The sequence below is a fragment of the Cherax quadricarinatus genome, chromosome 89 (genome assembly GCF_038502225.1).
Source record: "Cherax quadricarinatus isolate ZL_2023a chromosome 89, ASM3850222v1, whole genome shotgun sequence".
Classification (NCBI taxonomy): domain Eukaryota; kingdom Metazoa; phylum Arthropoda; class Malacostraca; order Decapoda; family Parastacidae; genus Cherax; species Cherax quadricarinatus.
This window is the reverse complement of record NC_091380.1, coordinates 10403943-10422492: the sequence shown is the minus strand read 5'-3', so window position 1 is coordinate 10422492 and position 18550 is coordinate 10403943. Positions and strand designations below refer to the sequence as shown.

At 42.0% G+C, this 18550-nt stretch overlaps 1 protein-coding gene across 2 annotated transcripts in view; it reads left to right on the top strand.

Annotated features, from left to right (window-relative positions):
- The window catches only part of LOC128697246 (uncharacterized), a 106708-nt gene that overhangs the window by 17591 nt on the left and 70567 nt on the right, over positions 1 to 18550 (top strand). For both annotated transcript variants that reach the window (XM_070104173.1, XM_070104172.1), the window contains exon 3: positions 8282 to 8483. In XM_070104173.1, the coding sequence (XP_069960274.1) occupies positions 8282 to 8483 (202 nt within the window). The remainder of the gene's footprint in view (positions 1 to 8281; positions 8484 to 18550) is intronic.

Below are 18550 nucleotides of genomic sequence, written 5' to 3'. Positions count from 1 at the left end.
TGACCGCAAAATATTTCATGGATTCTCTTAGTCAAAGCCTAAGAGAAGCCATGAAGTGTTTCCCATCAGTGAAAAAGTGATAATTCTCCACTTATTGTACATAATTTATCAATTAAACTTTACCATAGGTATGTATGTAAATGAAAAAAACTTGTATACGGTTGAACTTCGGTTGTCATTTGTACTACTTGTCGTTAATAAATCAGTTTTCAAACTTGGTGTTCGAGAAAAAAAGTGTCCTGGGTTTCGTATGCTCTCTCGGTTGTCGACGGACAGGTTTACACATGTATGGAACAGGACGAAGCGGCTCAGGTCACATGCTGACAGAATGTGCACTGGACAATGGGTCAAGAGTGTGGGTATGAGTCAGTATAGCCACTAACTCACATACTGTAAACATCTCTCGAGCTTTTGTTGTGTCTCTTGTAAATTTTTTTTTGTTATTTTGCGGTTTTGATGCAGTTCTTTTTATTGTAAGATAAGTCGTCATGGGTCCGAAGAAGGATAAAGAGATGAAAGTAAAATTTATAAAAAGCGCTGTTGAGTTTAAAAATAAGTTATTATAAGGTATGAAGAAGATCGACTCTGCATGGCTGATATAGCAAAACTTTTTGGTAAATCAGAGTCTACCATTAGCATGATACTGAGCCAAAGGGAAAAAATTAAAGCAGCTGACCTTGCAAAAGGTGCAAAAGTGATATCAAATTTTTGAGGAGGTTGAGAAACTCTTATTGATTAGGATAAACGAAAAACAGTTACATGGTGATGGTGTTTCAGAGGCCATTATTTGGGAAAAAGCGAGGCAGTTGCATGATGACCTCTTGAGAAAAAACTTGGAACAAGTGCTGAAACTCGATCATTCAAGGTTAGTAGGGGTTGGTTAGATAATTTTAAGACAAAAGTGGCATTCACAGTGTGGCTAGGCATGGGGACGCTGCCGGTGTTGACAAAGTGACTGATGAAAAGTACGTTACTGAATTCCAAGAGTACGTAGAGACTGAGAGGTTTGTCTCCCCTGGCCCGAAAATAACACTTAATTTTGCTTAACCCTTAAACTGTCCAAACGTAGATCTACGTTTTTTTCAAAATTTTAAAGTATGTAAAAAACGTAGATCTTCTTTTTGTTTTTTTACATTTGAAAACGTGTAAAAAACTTCGATCTACAGTTTTTTTGTTATATTTGAAAATATGTAAAAAACATAGATCTACTTTTGGAGCACTACACATGTGAACATAGATCTGTTTGGACAGGTTAAGGGTTAATAATGACCTCAGAGTGCACAAGTAGTGATGATGGCAGTTCTTCAAAGCCTTAGAGAAGCCGTGAAGTGTTTCCCATCAGTGAAAAGTGGAATTCTCTATTGTGCAGAATTTATCAATTGAACTTTATAATAAGAACATAAGAAAGGAGGAACACTGCAGCAGGCCTGTTGGCCCATACTAGGCAGGTCCTTTACAATTCATCCCACTAACAAAACATTTGCCCAACCCAATTTTCAATGCCACCTAAGAAACAAGCTCCGATGTGCAAGTCCCTCTCAAATCCAACCCCTCCCACTCATGTACTTCTTTCTTCTTTCAACGTACCAGCCGTATCCCACTGAGGTGGGGTGGCCCAAAAGAAAAAACTGAAGTTTCTCCTTTTAAATTTAGTAATATACAGGAGAAGGGGTTACTAGCCCCTTGCTCCCGGCATTTTAGTCGCCTCTTACGACACACATGGCTTACAGAGGAAGAATTCTGTTCCACTTCCCCATGGAGATAAGAGGAAATAAACAAGAACAAGAATTAGAAAGAAAATAGAAGAAAACCCAGAGGGGTGTGTATATATATGCTTGTACATGTATGTGTAGTGTGACCTAAGTGTAAGTAGAAGTAGCAAGACTTACCTGTAATCTTGCATATTTATGAGACAGATAAAAGACACCAGCAATCCTACCATCATGTAAAACAATTACAGGCTTTCGTTTTACACTCACTTGGCAGGACGGTAGTACCTCCCTGGGCGGTTGCTGTCTACCAACCTACTACCTACACTCATGTACTTATCCAACCTAAATTTGAAACTACCCAAAGTCCTAGCCTCAATAACCCAACTAGGTAGACTGTTCCACTCATCAACTACCCTATTTCCAAACCAATATTTTCCTATGTCCTTTCTAAATCTAAACTTATCTAATTTAAATCCATTACTGCGGGTTCTCTCTTGGAGAGATATCCTCAAGACCTTGTTAATATCCCCTTTATTAATACCTATCTTCCACTTATACACTTCGATCAGGTCTCCCCTTTAATGGGTTTGTATAGGAATTATGTACTATAGGGTTTGCTACTCTGTGGTTTCAGTATCTATGTATAGGGTTCGCTACTCTCCGTGGTTTCAGTATTTATGTTTAGGGTTCGCTACTCTCCGTGGTTTCGGTATCTATGTATAGGGTTCGCTACTCTCTGTGGTTTCAGTATCTATGTATAGGGTTTGCTACTATCCATAGTTTTGGTATCTATGTATAGGGTTTGCTACTATCCATGGTTTTGGTATCTATGTATAGGGTTTGCTACTATCCATAGTTTTGGTATCTATGTTTAGGGTTCACTACTATCCGTGGTTTCGGTATCTGCAGCAGGTCTTGGGAACACATACCCTACAAATACAGGGTCCTACTATATTACCATATTTTCCAGTACAGTGGACCCTCAGTTAATGCCTTTAATCCGTTCCAGAGAGCTAGGCTTTAACCGATTTAGCTTTTAACCCTTTCAGGGTCGAGAGGCCATCTCCTAAACTCTTTCTCAGGGTCGAAAATTTTTTGGAAAAAAAAAAATATTTTTTCTTGTCAAATGATAGAGAATCTTTTCCCGGTCATAATGACACCAAAATAATGAAATTTGATGGAAAACTTACAGTATTATGCTCTCACGAAGTTAGCGGTCTTGACGATGTTGACACATCGGCGTTTCGCCCGCTTTGAGCCCTGTTTTCGGCCAATGTATTGGATGCTTGGCATGATTTTTTTACTTTTGAAATTTGGTAAAAATCAAACATTTCTCCTACTTTGAGATCAATTTCAAGGTACTTTTCATTATGAAACCAATCAAAATCATCTCAATTTCTGTAATATATCTTCTATTCTATAAATTGAGACCAGGAAAACTAGAATGCAACCATAAATACCATATGAAAATACAGTACAGTGCAAAGTCGCTGTTTTAAACCAAAAACACGGTTGGAAGTTTTTTTTCTCATTATGCACTGTGTGCTGCAGGATTTTTTTTATACTGCGCACACTGACCACATAGACCCATTCTTTCATATGTAGGCCTACCAGCTTTCTCTCACTAGATTTGAAGGTGCTAGAATTTAGGCATTCTAGTATGTCAATAACCCTGGTGTGTAAGCCGTACTAGTACGTCAGAAACCCTGAAAGGGTTTAACCGAATTAATTTTCCCCATAGGAAATAATGGAAATACAATTAATCTGTTCCAGACACCCAAAAGTATGATTTTTTTTTTTTTCACATGAAATATACATTTTCCTACACAGAACACAATGTTGCATGCACAATAAACATTACTGACATGACACTTACCTTTACTGTGGAATTGTTGGTGAGTGATGAGACGGTAGGAGGGCAGATGATGCAGGTGTTCTAGTGTTTGGAAGGGGAATCCCCTTCCATAAAGACTTCATTTAACAAGTCCTTTTCTGGGGTTACTTCCCTTCTTTGTTTTTTAATGCCACTAGGACCAGCTTGAGAGTCGCTGGACCCCTGTCGTGCAAAATGTGTGTCCAGAGAGCTCTGTTTCTCACATCCCTTAAAGATTTCCCTAAAATGGGCCACAAGAGTGTCATTGTACAAGTTGCCAATACGGCTTGCAGCAGCTGTGTCAGGATAATGTTCATCCATAAATGCTTGCACCTTTGCAAACATTGTACACATTTCCTTAATCTTTGACAAAGGCAACTTCCTCCGTCTATCTTGCTCCACCTCTGAAGGAAATCCCTGAGCTTTGGTCTGTTGCTGTTGCACCTGAAGCTCTTACAGCTCTGTAGTGGTTAACTCTTCATCGTCGTCCTCCACCAACGCTTCCACATCCTCGAAATTCACATCCAACCCCATAGACTTCCTCAATGCCATAATAGATTCCACAACTGTCATAGGCTCCTTAGGGTCAGCCCCAAACCCTTCAAGATCCCTCTCTTGTACACATTGTGGCCACAATTTTCTCCAAGCAGAGTTCAAAGTCCTGCTAGTCACTCCCTCCCAAGCCTTACCTATAAGGTTTACGCAACTGAGGATACTGAAGTGATCTTTCCAGAACTCTCTTAGGGTCAATTCAGTGTCTGAGGTCACTTCAAAGCACTTTTGAAACATAGCTTTGGTGTACAGTTTTTTTTTGGAATTTGAAATGACCTGCTGGTCCATGGGCTGGAGGAGAGGAGTGGTATTAGGAGGCAGAAACTTCACTTTGATGAACCTCAACTCCCTTGCAATTTGCTCTGGCAAGTCGTGAGGATGAGCAGGAGCATTGTCCATTACCAGGAGGCACTTGAGTGACAATTTATTTTACAGTCCACTGTTTCACAGTGGGGCCAGACACATCATAGAACCAGTCAGTAAACATGTCTCTAGTGACCCATGCCTTACTGTTCGCTCTCCACATCACACACAATTTAGTCTTGACGATATTGTTTTTCTTGAACACACTGGGAGTTTCAGAGTGATACACGAGTGAAGGCATCACTTTGCAATCCCCACTAGCATTACTCAACAACATAAGAATTAGCCTGTCTTTCATAGGCTTGTGTCCTGGGAGTGCCTTTTTCTCCTGAGTAATGTAGGTCCTGTTTGGCATTTTCTTCCAAAACAGCCCTGTTTTGTCACAATTAAACACTTGTTGGGGTTTTAATTTTTCAGTGTCTCTGTACTCCTTAACAGTCCTGCACATATTTTTCAGCCACTTTTTTGTCAGAACTGGCAGCCTCATCATGCCTTATCACACTGTGTATGCCACTACGCTTTTTAAATCTCTCAAACCAGCCTTTGCTGGCCTTAAATTCATTTGGAGGCATTTTCTTAATGAGATCCTTGTGCAACTGCCTTGCCTTTTCACGTATGATTGACTGTGAAACTATATCTCCCGATAATTGTTTCTCGTTTATCCACACCAACAACACTCTCTCCACATCTTCGAGTATTTGCGATCTCTGTTTTGTAAGCACACTTGCACCTTTTGCAACAACGGCTTCCTTTGTGCCTTTTTGTTGTGCAAGATAGTAATGATGGTTGAATGGGGTTTGTTGTATAACTTTTCCAACTCTGAGATACGCACTCCACTCTCGTACTTTTCTATTACAGTGGACCCCCGCATAACGATGGCATCACATAGCGATTTTTCCGCATACCGCTTACTTTTATCGCAAAATTTTTGCCGCGCATACCGATTAAAAACCCGCTCACCGATTTTCGTCCGAGACGCGTCCAATGTGCCCTCAGCCAGCCTCACATGTGCCGCCCGTCCCATTGTTTACCAGCCAGCCTCCGCGGTAACATCCAAGCATACACTCGGAATATTTCGTATTATTACAGTGTTTTCGGTGCTGTTTGTGGAAAATAAGTGACCATGGGCCCCAAGAAAGCTTCTAGTGCCAACCCTACACCAATAAGGGTGAGAATTACCATTGAAATGAAGAAAGAGATCATTGATAAGTATGAAAGTGGAGTGCGTATAGCCGACCTAGTCAAGCTGTACAAGAAACCCCAATCAACCATCGCTACTATTGTGGGCACCAGAAAGACAATCAAGGAAGCTGTTCTTGCCAAAGGTTCAACTGTGTTTTCGAAACAAAGATCGCAAGTGATGGAAGATGTTGAGAGACTCTTATTGGTGTGGATAAATGAAAAACAGATAGCAGGAGATAGCATCTCTCAAGCGATCATATGTGAAAAGGCTAGGAAGTTGCATGAGGATTTAATTAAAAAAATGCCTGCAACTAGTGATGATGTGAGTGAATTTAAGGCCAGCAAAGGTTGGTTTGAGAGATTTAAGAAGCGTAGTGGCATCCATAGTGTGATAAGGCATGGTGAGGCTGCCAGTTCGGACCACAAAGCGGCTGAAAAATATGTGCAGGAATTCAAGGAGTACATAGAAACTGAAGGACTGAAACCTGAACAAGTGTTTAATTGTGATGAAACAGGCCTGTTCTGGAAGAAAATGCCAAGCAGGACCTACATTACTCAGGAGGAAAAGGCACTCCCAGGACATAAGCCTATGAAAGACAGGCTTACTTTGTTGATGTGTGCCAATGCTACTGGTGATTGCAAAGTGAAGCCTTTATTAGTGTATCACTCTGAAACTCCCAGAGCGTTCAGGCAAAAGAATGTCCTCAAGGATAATTTGTGTGTGCTGTGGAGGGCAAACAGTAAGGCATGGGTCACTAGGGAATTTTTCTATAACTGGTTACACCATGCATTTGCCCCCAATGTGAAAAATTACCTAACTGAAAAGAAATTAGAACTTAAGTGCCTCCTGGTGTTAGACAATGCCCCTGGTCATCCTACAGATGTGGCAGAGCGACTTTATGGGGACATGAGCTTCATTAAGGTGAAGTTTTTGCCTCCTAATACCACTCCTCTCCTGCAGCCCATGGACCAGCAGGTTATTTCCAACTTCAAGAAACTGTACACAAAAGCTCTGTTTGAAAGGTGCTTTGTAATGACCTCAGAAACTCAACTGACTCTAAGAGAGTTTTGGAGAGATCACTTTAATATCCTCAATTGTGTAAACCTTATAGGTAAGGCTTGGGAGGGAGTGACTAAGAGGACCTTGAACTCTGCTTGGAAGAAACTGTGGCCAGAATGTGTAGACAAAAGGGATTTTGAAGGGTTTGAGGCTAACCCTGAGAATCCTGTGCCAGTTGAGGAATCCATTGTGGCATTGGGAAAGTCCTTGGGGTTGGAGGTTAGTGGGGAGGATGTGGAAGAGTTGGTGGAGGAGGACAATGAAGAACTAACCACTGATGAGCTGATAGATCAACTTCAAGAGCAAGAGGCCAGACCTGGGGAAACTGGTTCAGAGGAGGGGAGAGAGAAATTGAAGAAGTTGCCTACTACAAAGATAAAGGAAATCTGTGCAAAGTGGCTTGAAGTGCAAACCTTCATGGATGAAAATCACCCTCACACAGCTATTGCAAGCCGTGCTGGTGATTATTACACTGACAATGTTGTGAAACACTTTAGGCAAGTCATAAAGGAACGAGAGGTACAGGCCACTATGGACAGATATCTTGTGCGAAAGAAGTCCAGTGACTCTGAAGCTGGCCCTAGTGGCATTAAAAGAAGAAGGGAAGTAACCCCAGAAAAGGACTTGCTACCTCAAGTCCTAATGGAAGGGGATTCCCCTTCTAAACAGTAAGAAGATAATGCTCTCCCCTCCTCCCATCCCATCAATCATCACCAGATCTTCAATAAAAGTAAGGGTCATGTAATTGTGCATGCCTTTTTCAGTTTGTGTGTATTAAAATTAACATTTCATGTGGTAAAAAAAAATTTTTTTCATACTTTTGGGCGTCTTGCACGGATTAATTTTATTTCCATTATTTCTTATGGGGAAAATTCATTCACATAACGATTATTTCGCATAACAATTATCCCTCTTGCACGGATTAAAATCGTTAACAGGGGGTCCACTGTATCTCCTTTTTCAATTCGATAGTACACCTTTCCCTTTTTTACTACAGGGTTGCCACTAGAAGCTTTCTTTGGGCTCACGGTGGCTTATTTAGCAGTTACAAGCACTAAAAACAATGGAATAATACAAAATATATCACATGTACACATGGAAACGTCCTCAGTGCTTGTAAACAATGGCACACTGGCTGATAGACGGGGTGACTGGCTGGGCCCGCTCAGGGCTCCGAGCAGACACGTTCGGGATGAAAGCTCCTAACCGAGTTTTTAGGTGTTATCCGAGCCAATTTTTTTTTACCTGAAAGTGAGGCGTTATCCGATTTTGGCGCTATCCGATGCAGGCGTTAACTGAGGGTCCACTGTATATAATTTGCTCTTTTTTCCCCAACAAAAAGTCTTGGAAAATCAGCCTGTGCCTTATATGTTCAAGGTCAGGGTCTAGGGTAGGCTTTGGGTTATGCTTTAGCAGTTGTTTACTAATGTTACATTACAGCTGCTTGGAAACATTGTCTTATAAGGTCATGTGCCTCATATGCCAGAAAATACTGTAAGAAATTGTGGATTTTCTCCTTCTACTGATTCTTCATTGCAGGTCTCGAGGATTTGGTTTTGTGACCTTCATGAACCCAGACCACGTTGATGCAGTGCAGCGAGCCAGGCCGCACAAGGTGGACGGGCGTCTGGTGGAAACCAAGCGTGCTGTACCGCGCAGTGATGCCAACAACACCTTTCTCCCCACGGCCAATCATCCTGATGCCAATCACACCAGGATTTTTATAGGGGGTCTTCCCCAGGTGGGTTGTCAGCCAAGAGTTGCAGAATGGGAAGACAGAAATGTAGAGATAGAGGACAGGTGCTCCTTGACTTACATTGGTTTGACTTTCGATGTTTCAACTTTACGATGGTGCCAAAGTAATTACCCAGCATGAAGGCAGCAAGTCCATAACTTGTATTCATTTATTTACTTTTCAATACTGGTATTTAGTTGGTTACAGTAATTATTTACTTGTTCAATGGCAGTAGCTATTTATTAACTTATTTATTTAGCATATCATATTCATATTTGACTTATAATGGGTTCGTTGGAGTGTAACACCATCGTAAGTCGAGGAGCACCTGTATATAAACTCAGATTTAGGTGCCCCATGGCCTGGTGGCAAAAGCTCTCACTTCACAAGGTGAGGGTCTGGGTTCAATTCCCGGCAAAGGGTGGAAACATTGGGCGTGTTTCCTTACACCTGCTCTCCCTGTTCACCCATCAGTAATAATGGATACCTGGGTGTTAGTGGACTGGTGTGGGTCGCATCCTGGGTGTTAGTAGACTGGTGTAGGTTGCATCCTGGGTGTTAGTGGACTGGTGTGGATTGCTTCCTGGGTGTTAGTGGACTGGTGTGGGTCACATCCTGGGTGTTAGTGGACTGGTGTGGGTCACATCCTGGGTGTTAGTGGACCGGTGTGGGTCACATCCTGGGACAAAACTGACCTAATATACGGGAAATACTCAGCATAACAAGGAGCTTTCTGTATACAGTGGTACCTCGAGTTTCGAACAGCTCCCAACTCGAACAATTATGTAAGTGTATTATTGTAAGCGCTTGTGTAAATGTATTTTTGGGGTCTGAAATGGACTAATCTAATTTACGTTATTCCTTATTTTATTTTTTTTATTAACACACTGGCCGATTCCCACCAAGGCAGGGTGGCCCGAAAAAGAAAAACTTTCACCATCATTCACTCCATCACTGTCTTGCCAGAAGGGTGCTTTACACTACAGTTTTTAAAGTGCAACATTAACACCCCTCCTTCAGAGTGCAGGCACTGTACTTCCCATCTCCAAGACTCAAGTCCGGCCTGCCGGTTTCCCTGAATCCCTTCATAAATGTTACTTTGCTAACACTCCAACAGCATGTCAAGTATTTGTAGATGAATGATTCAGAGAACCGACATGTTGATAAATTAGACACATGTGCAACTCTTGGGTATCTTTATTGAGGAAACGTTTCACCACACAGTGGCTTCATCAGTCCATACAATGGAGAATCTTGAAGAACAGGAGGAGAATGAGGTAATCAGTCCCTCAACCTTGAGTCGATGTGGTCAGTCCATCAATCTTGAATAGAATACGGCATACGTGCTGAGAAGGAGCTTATAAACCGTTGGCAGGAGAGGTACAGCAGTCATAGGTTGTGTAACATTTGTTCAATGTTGAAGTAGGTCGTGCCCAAGAATTAGGCAAGCGAAGAATTCCCAAGTATTAAGATCCCAAGAAGTTGCAGTGTCTGACAGGTTTGTAGATGAATGATTCAGAGAACCGACATGTTGATAAATTAGACACAGCACGTATGCCGTATTCTATTCAAGATTGATGGACTGACCACATCGACTCAAGGTTGAGGGACTGATTACCTCATTCTCCTCCTGTTCTTCAAGATTCTCCTTTGTATGGACTGATGAAGCCACTGTGTGGCGAAACGTTTCCTCAATAAAGATACCCAAGAGTTGCACATGTGTCTAATTTATCAACATGTCAAGTATTAAAAACCATTTGTCTCCATTCACTCCTATCAAACACGCTCACGCATGCCCGCTGGAAGTCCAAGCCCCTTGCACACAAAACCTCCTTTACCCTCTCCCTCCAACCTTTTCTAGGCCGACCCCTACCCCACCTTCCTTCCACTACAGACTGATACACTCTTGAAGTCATTCTGTTTCGCTCCATTCTCTCTACATGTCCGAACCACCTCAACAACCCTTCCTCAGCCCTCTGGACAACTGTTTTGGCAATCCCGCACCTCCTCCTAACTTCCAAACTACGAATTCTCTGCATTATATTCACACCACACATTGCCCTCAGACATGACATCTCCACTGCCTCCAGCCTTCTCCTCGCTGCAACATTCATCACCCATGCTTCACACCCATATAAGAGTGTTGGTAAAACTATACTCTCATACATTCCCCTCTTTGCCTCCAAGGACAAAGTTCTTTGTCTCCACAGACTCCTAAGTGCACCGCTCACCCTTTTCCCCTCATCAATTCTATGATTCACCTCATCTTTCATAGACCCATCCGCTGACACCTCCACTCCCAAATATCTGAATACATTCACCTCCTCCATACTCTCTCCCTCCAGTCTGATATCCAATCTTCTTTTTGTTATCGTCATAACCTTACTCTTTCCTGTATTCACTTTTAATTTTCTTCTTTTACATACCCTACGAAATTCATCCACCAATCTCTGCAACTTCTCTTCAGAATCTCCCAAGAGCACAGTGTCATCAGCAAAGAGCAACTGTGACAACTCCCACTTTATGTGTGATTCTTTATCTTTTAACTCCACGCCTCTTGCCAAATTCATTCGGAGCAAATTCATTCGGTAACAGCACTCAAACAGCCTTCTGGAACGAATTAAGTTCGAAACTCGAGCTACTAATGAGCCTGTCCCATGGCCAGGCTCAGAAAGTAGATAAACTCTCGCAACTCTTCTTCAAAGGTATACCACTGTAGTAGTATATCTGTATACCTTGTACATGTACTTGTAGAAATAAAGATAAACAATAAACAAGATTAAGTTGTAATAAATGACTGTAAATGAATACACAGAAAGTTGGATCTATTAATCTCAAGACCAAGAGTCAAGCTTCTCGCTCATCTTTATGGTTATTCTTAAGACTACACAGTAGAACCCCAATATCCACTGATTCGGTATCCATGGTTTCTGTTCCACGGTTTACTGTGGCCCAAAAATACCTCATAATTTTACATAATAATGCCCCCAAAGTGCAAAAGTAGAGCAGCTGCCAGTTCTTCAAAGCCGTGAAGTTCTTCCCATCGGTGGAAAAATAATAATTCTCCACTTATTGTGCATAATTTATCAATTAAACTTGATAATAGGTATGTATGGGACTTATATATACGGTTTGCTACTATTCATGGTCTCAGTATCCACGGCAGGTTTTTGGCACTTATCCCCCGCGGATATGGGGCCCTACTGTATTATTATATTGTAGACTAAAATGCTTAAGATAGTGTAAAAATTGTGTAGCCTGGAAACAGTACATTAATATGAATGAAATAACAAGAATGGGTTGCCTATTGGCAGTGGGATTGCTTATTGGTTCAAAGTCTGTCTACTACACAAGGGTCATTAACCCTTTCAGGGTTGGTGCCGTACTAGTACGGCTTGCACGCCAGGGTTGGTGCTGTACTAGTACACATAAATTCTAGTGCCTTCAAACCTAGCAAGAGAAAGCTGGTAGGTCTACATATGAAAGAATGGGTCTATGTGGTCAGTGTGCACAGTAAAAAAAAACCCTGCAGCACACAGTGCATAATAAGAAAAAAAACTCCGACCATGTTTTTGCTTTAAAACAGCGACTTTGCACTGTATCTTCATATGCTATTTATGGTTGTATTCTAGTTTTCCTGGTCTCATTTTATAGAATGGAGGACATATTACAGAAATTGAGATGCTTTTGACTGGTTTTACAATGAAAAGTACCTTGAAATTGAGCTCAAAGTAGCAGAAATGTTCGATTTTTGCCAAAGTTCAAAAGTAAACAAATCATGCCACGCGTCCAATACACGTCAACTAGTGAATCTAATATTATTTCACAAGTGCGCTGATATTATTTATATCATTTCTACACTAACACAGTAGTCTGCATAACAGTAAATCTTCTATTTTTTTGTGAGAATAAAAATTCAAAGTGGAATGCAAAAGAGATGTAAGAGAGGCCTGGGGACATGACTAATGAACAGAGAAAATGTCTTGTTTATTCTAAACCCTATTTGGAAATTAGCATTTTCTGAAATTTGTGTGAAATTGGCAAAATTGCCAATTTCTGACCACTATTGAATAGTTGAAATTGGTAAATGGGTGGTTTCTTGTACTCATTCGATAGAGAAAGTGGAGTTCTAGTGAAGTATTTACGATTTTTGTCGACTGGTACAATGGAATTGGCTGAAAATAGGGTTTAAAGCGGGTGAAATCGCTGATGCGTAAATATCGTCGAGACCTCTAACTTCGCTAGAGCATAATTCCGTAAGTTTTCCATCAAATTTCATACTTTTGGTGTCATTATGATCGAAAGAAGATTCTCTACCATTTCCTAAGATTTTTTTTTTTTTTTTTTCAAAGAAATTTCCGACACTGAGAACAATTTTAGGAGATGGCCTGCCGACCCTGAAAGGGTTAAGGCTTCATGCAACTTAAACACTACCAGTCAACACTGCTTCAGTCCTCTGACTAAAGATTAAAGTCAGAACTATAACATTTAGCTGTCCTAAGAGATATACACCTCTTAACCCGTAAACGGTCCAAGCAGATCTACGTTCACATGTGTAGTGCTACAAAAGCAGATCTATGTTCACATGTGTAGTGCAACGGTCCAAGCAGATCTACGTTCACATGTGTAGTGCTACAAAAGTAGATCTATGTTCACATGTGTAGTGCAACGGTCCAAGCAGATCTACGTTCACATGTGTAGTGCTACAAAAGTAGATCTATGTTCACATGTGTAGTGCAACGGTCCAAGCAGATCTACGTTCACATGTGTACTGCTACAAAAGTAGATCTAATTTTTTTTTACACATTTTCAAATGTAAAAAAACAAAAAGAAGATGTACTTTTTTTACATACTTTCAAATGTTGAAAAAAGTATATATACGTTTGGACCATTTACAGGCTAAGAAAATGAGATTGTTATAATGGGGGAGAGCTAAACCCACAGGAGGGCCTAGTTTGTGTGGCTCTTTGGTTCCCAACTCTGTACGATAAGCAGAAATTGCCAGTGAGTGGAAAAGAGCATTTTTTTAATTATCTAATGCATCTAAAATGCTTGGTAACATGTTTATGCTATGATATGTTAAGTGCTCATTATATCTAGAAAAAAAAAGATGCAAAAAGAAAAATAATATACATGGTACATACAATACACTTACCTTAAAATATGGTGCCAGTTAGATAAGATAAGATAAGATAAGATTTCGTTCGGATTTTTAACCCCGGAGGGTTAGCCACCCAGGATAACCCAAGAAAGTCAGTGCGTCATCGAGGACTGTCTAACTTATTTCCATTGTGGTCCTTAATCTTGTCCCCCAGGATGTGACCCACACCAGTCCACTAACACCCAGGTACCTATTTGCTGCTAGGTGAACAGGACAACAGGTGTAAGGAAACGTGTCGAAATGTTTCCACCCGCCGGGAATCGAACCCGGGCCCTCCGTGTGTGAAGCGGGAGCTTTAGCCACCAGGCCACCAGGCCAACTCTTCCCTTACACAACTGTTGTGCAAAAATGGCGGAAAAAGCAGTAAAACCACCAAACATAGTGAACAACAATTCAATTAAATGCCAACAAAAACGTGGAACACCAAAAGAGGTGCTGTATATGTGGGGTCGTCCTCTACACTGTATATACCCTTTTGGGTACTGGAAAATATTGGATCAGAAAGTGAGTTTCTACTATGTATACTGAATGTGTTCTGAGGTGAATTTGAGTATGCAAGTGTGGGATTAAGTCCCAGTTTATTCAGTGTGCAGTGGAAATAAATGGTATAAAATACCGACACAATGGAAATATAAACACACATGCAGTATAATGTGATCCTTTATTGACAACATTTTGCCCACACAGTGGGCTTTTCAGAGTCACAAACAGATCTGTTTGTGACGGAAAAAGCTCACTGTGTGGGCGAAACGTCAATAAAGGATTGTGGTAGGGGACTTGAATGCTAAAGTAGGAGAAACTTATAGAGAGGGTGTGGTAGGTAAGTTTGGGGTGCCAGGTGTAAATGATAATGGGAGCCCTTTGATTGAACTTTGTATAGAAAGGGGTTTAGTTATAGGTAATACATATTTTAAGAAAAAGAGGATAAATAAGTATACACGATATGATGTAGGGCGAAATGACAGTAGTTTGTTGGATTATGTATTGGTAGATAAAAGACTGTTGAGTAGACTTCAGGATGTACATGTTTATAGAGGGGCCACAGATATATCAGATCACTTTCTAGTTGTAGCTACACTGAGAGTAAAAGGTAGATGGGATACAAGGAGAATAGAAGCATCAGGGAAGAGAGAGGTGAAGGTTTATAAACTAAAAGAGAGGCAGTTAGGGTAAGATATAAACAGCTATTGGAGGATAGATGGGCTAATGAGAGCATAGGCAATGGGGTCGAAGAGGTATGGGGTAGGTTTAAAAATGTAGTGTTAGAGTGTTCAGCAGAAGTTTGTGGTTACAGGAAAGTGGGTGCAGGAGGGAAGAGGAGCGATTGGTGGAATGATGATGTAAAGAGAGTAGTAAGGGAGAAAAAGTTAGCATATGAGAAGTTTTTACAAAGTAGAAGTGATGCAAGGAGGGAAGAGTATATGGAGAAAAAGAGAGAAGTTAAGAGAGTGGTGAAGCAATGTAAAAAGAGAGCAAATGAGAGAGTGGGTGAGATGTTATCAACAAATTTTGTTGAAAATAAGAAAAAGTTTTGGAGTGAGATTAACAAGTTAAGAAAGCCTAGAGAACAAATGGATTTGTCAGTTAAAAATAGGAGAGGAGAGTTATTAAATGGAGAGTTAGAGGTATTGGGAAGATGGAAGGAATATTTTGAGGAATTGTTAAATGTTGATGAAGATAGGGAAGCTGTGATTTCGTGTATAGGGCAAGGAGGAATAACATCTTGTAGGAGTGAGGAAGAGCCAGTTGTGAGTGTGGGGGAAGTTCGTGAGGCAGTAGGTAAAATGAAAGGGGGTAAGGCAGCCGGGATTGATGGGATAAAGATAGAAATGTTAAAAGCAGGTGGGGATATAGTTTTGGAGTGGTTGGTGCAATTATTTAATAAATGTATGGAAGAGGGTAAGGTACCTAGGGATTGGCAGAGAGCATGCATAGTTCCTTTGTATAAAGGCAAAGGGGATAAAAGAGAGTGCAAAAATTATAGGGGGATAAGTCTGTTGAGTGTACCTGGTAAAGTGTATGGTAGAGTTATAATTGAAAGAATTAAGAGTAAGACGGAGAATAGGATAGCAGATGAACAAGGAGGCTTTAGGAAAGGTAGGGGGTGTGTGGACCAGGTGTTTACAGTGAAACATATAAGTGAACAGTATTTAGATAAGGCTAAAGAGGTCTTTGTGGCATTTATGGATTTGGAAAAGGCGTATGACAGGGTGGATAGGGGGGCAATGTGGCAGATGTTGCAAGTGTATGGTGTAGGAGGTAGGTTACTGAAAGCAGTGAAGAGTTTTTACGAGGATAGTGAGGCTCAAGTTAGAGTATGTAGGAAAGAGGGAAATTTTTTCCCAGTAAAAGTAGGCCTTAGACAAGGATGTGTGATGTCACCGTGGTTGTTTAATATATTTATAGATGGGGTTGTAAGAGAAGTAAATGCGAGGGTCTTGGCAAGAGGCGTGGAGTTAAAAGATAAAGAATCACACACAAAGTGGGAGTTGTCACAGCTGCTCTTTGCTGATGACACTGTGCTCTTGGGAGATTCTGAAGAGAAGTTGCAGAGATTGGTGGATGAATTTGGTAGGGTGTGCAAAAGAAGAAAATTAAAGGTGAATACAGGAAAGAGTAAGGTTATGAGGATAACAAAAAGATTAGGTGATGAAAGATTGAATATCAGATTGGAGGGAGAGAGTATGGAGGAGGTGAACGTATTCAGATATTTGGGAGTGGACGTGTCAGCGGATGGGTCTATGAAAGATGAGGTGAATCATAGAATTGATGAGGGAAAAAGAGTGAGTGGTGCACTTAGGAGTCTGTGGAGACAAAGAACTTTGTCCTTGGAGGCAAAGAGGGGAATGTATGAGAGTATAGTTTTACCAACGCTCTTATATGGGTGTGAAGCGTGGGTGATGAATGTTGCAGCGAGGAGAAGGCTGGAGGCAGTGGAGATGTCATGTCTGAGGGCAATGTGTGGTGTGAATATAATGCAGAGAATTCGTAGTTTGGAAGTTAGGAGGAGGTGCGGGATTACCAAAACTGTTGTCCAGAGGGCTGAGGAAGGGTTGTTGAGGTGGTTCGGACATGTAGAGAGAATGGAGCGAAACAGAATGACTTCAAGAGTGTATCAGTCTGTAGTGGAAGGAAGGCGGGGTAGGGGTCGGCCTAGGAAGGGTTGGAGGGAGGGGGTAAAGGAGGTTTTGTGTGCGAGGGGCTTGGACTTCCAGCAGGCATGCGTGAGCGTGTTTGATAGGAGTGAATGGAGACAAATGGTTTTTAATACTTGACGTGCTGTTGGAGTGTGAGCAAAGTAACATTTATGAAGGGATTCAGGGAAACCGGCAGGCCGGACTTGAGTCCTGGAGATGGGAAGTACAGTGCCTGCACTCTGAAGGAGGGGTGTTAATGTTGCAGTTTAAAAACTGTAGTGTAAAGCACCCTTCTGGCAAGACAGTGATGGAGTGAATGATGGTGAAAGTTTTTCTTTTTCGGGCCACCCTGCCTTGGTGGGAATCGGCTGGTGTGATAATAAAAAAAAAAAAAAATGTGTTTATATTTTTATTCAGTGTGCACAATGAAAGATGAAGTTTCTCAGCAGTGTGCAAGGCTCAGTAAACCTAAATTTACCATGAATGTCAATATTTTTTAGTCAGATAAACTACCATAGATGACTTAGGAGTTAAGGACGAGCATTATGAGCACAGCACAGGTCAGCGCATGCAAAATGACTTGATAAGGTTTTCCTATCTCAAAATGAATTGATAAAGAAGGTTTTCCTATCAGCATCAACAGGGAACGATAAAGTACCATTGGTATAAACTAAGGAAGAGGTGCCAGAGGTGTACTAGATAGCTTGTTTCACAGGGTAGTATGAAATTCGAATGATTTATAGAGGTGTAGTAGGATGAATAACCACCTTCTCCCTTAATTAAATCCTGCAGGTGGGTAGTATAGCACCTGCACTTTGAAGGAGGGGTGGTGTTGGTGCGCAGTACAGTGCCTGTACTCTGAAGGAGGGGTGGTGTTGGTGGGTAGTACAGTACCTGCACTCTGGAGGGATGGTAGTGGTTGGTAGTACAGTACCTGCACTCTGAAGGAGGGGTTGTGTTGGTGGATGGTACAGTGCCTGTACTCTGAAGGAGGGGTGGTGTTGGTGGGTGGTACAGTACCTGCACTCTGAAGGAGGGGTGGTGTTGGTGCGCAGTACAGTGCCTGTACTCTGAAGGAGGGGTGGTGTTGGTGCGCAGTACAGTGCCTGTACTCTGAAGGAGGGGTGGTGTTGGTGGGTAGTACAGTGCCTGCACTCTGAAGGAGGGGTGGTGTTGGTGGGTGGTACAGTACCTGCACTCTGAAGGAGGGGTGGTGTTGGTGCGCAGTACAGTGCCTGTACTCTGAAGGAGGGGTGGTGTTGGTGCGCAGTACAGTGCCTGTACTCTGAAGGAGGGGTGGTGTTGGTGTGCAGTACAGTGCCTGTACTCTGAAGGAGGGGTGGTGTTGGTGCGCAGTACAGTGCCTGTACTCTGAAGGAGGGGTGGTGTTGGTGCGCAGTACAGTGCCTGTACTCTGAAGGAGGGGTGGTGTTGGTGCGCAGTACAGTGCCTGTACTCTGAAGGAGGGGTGGTGTTGGTGTGCAGTACAGTGCCTGTACTCTGAAGGAGGGGTGGTGTTGGTGCGCAGTACAGTGCCTGTACTCTGAAGGAGGGGTGGTGTTGGTGGGTAGTACAGTGCCTGTACTCTGAAGGAGGGGTGGTGTTGGTGTGCAGTACAGTGCCTGTACTCTGAAGGAGGGGTGGTGTTGGTGCGCAGTACAGTGCCTGTACTCTGAAGGAGGGGTGGTGTTGGTGGGTAGTACAGTACCTGCACTCTGAAGGAGGGGTGGTGTTGGTGCGCAGTACAGTGCCTGTACTCTGAAGGAGGGGTGGTG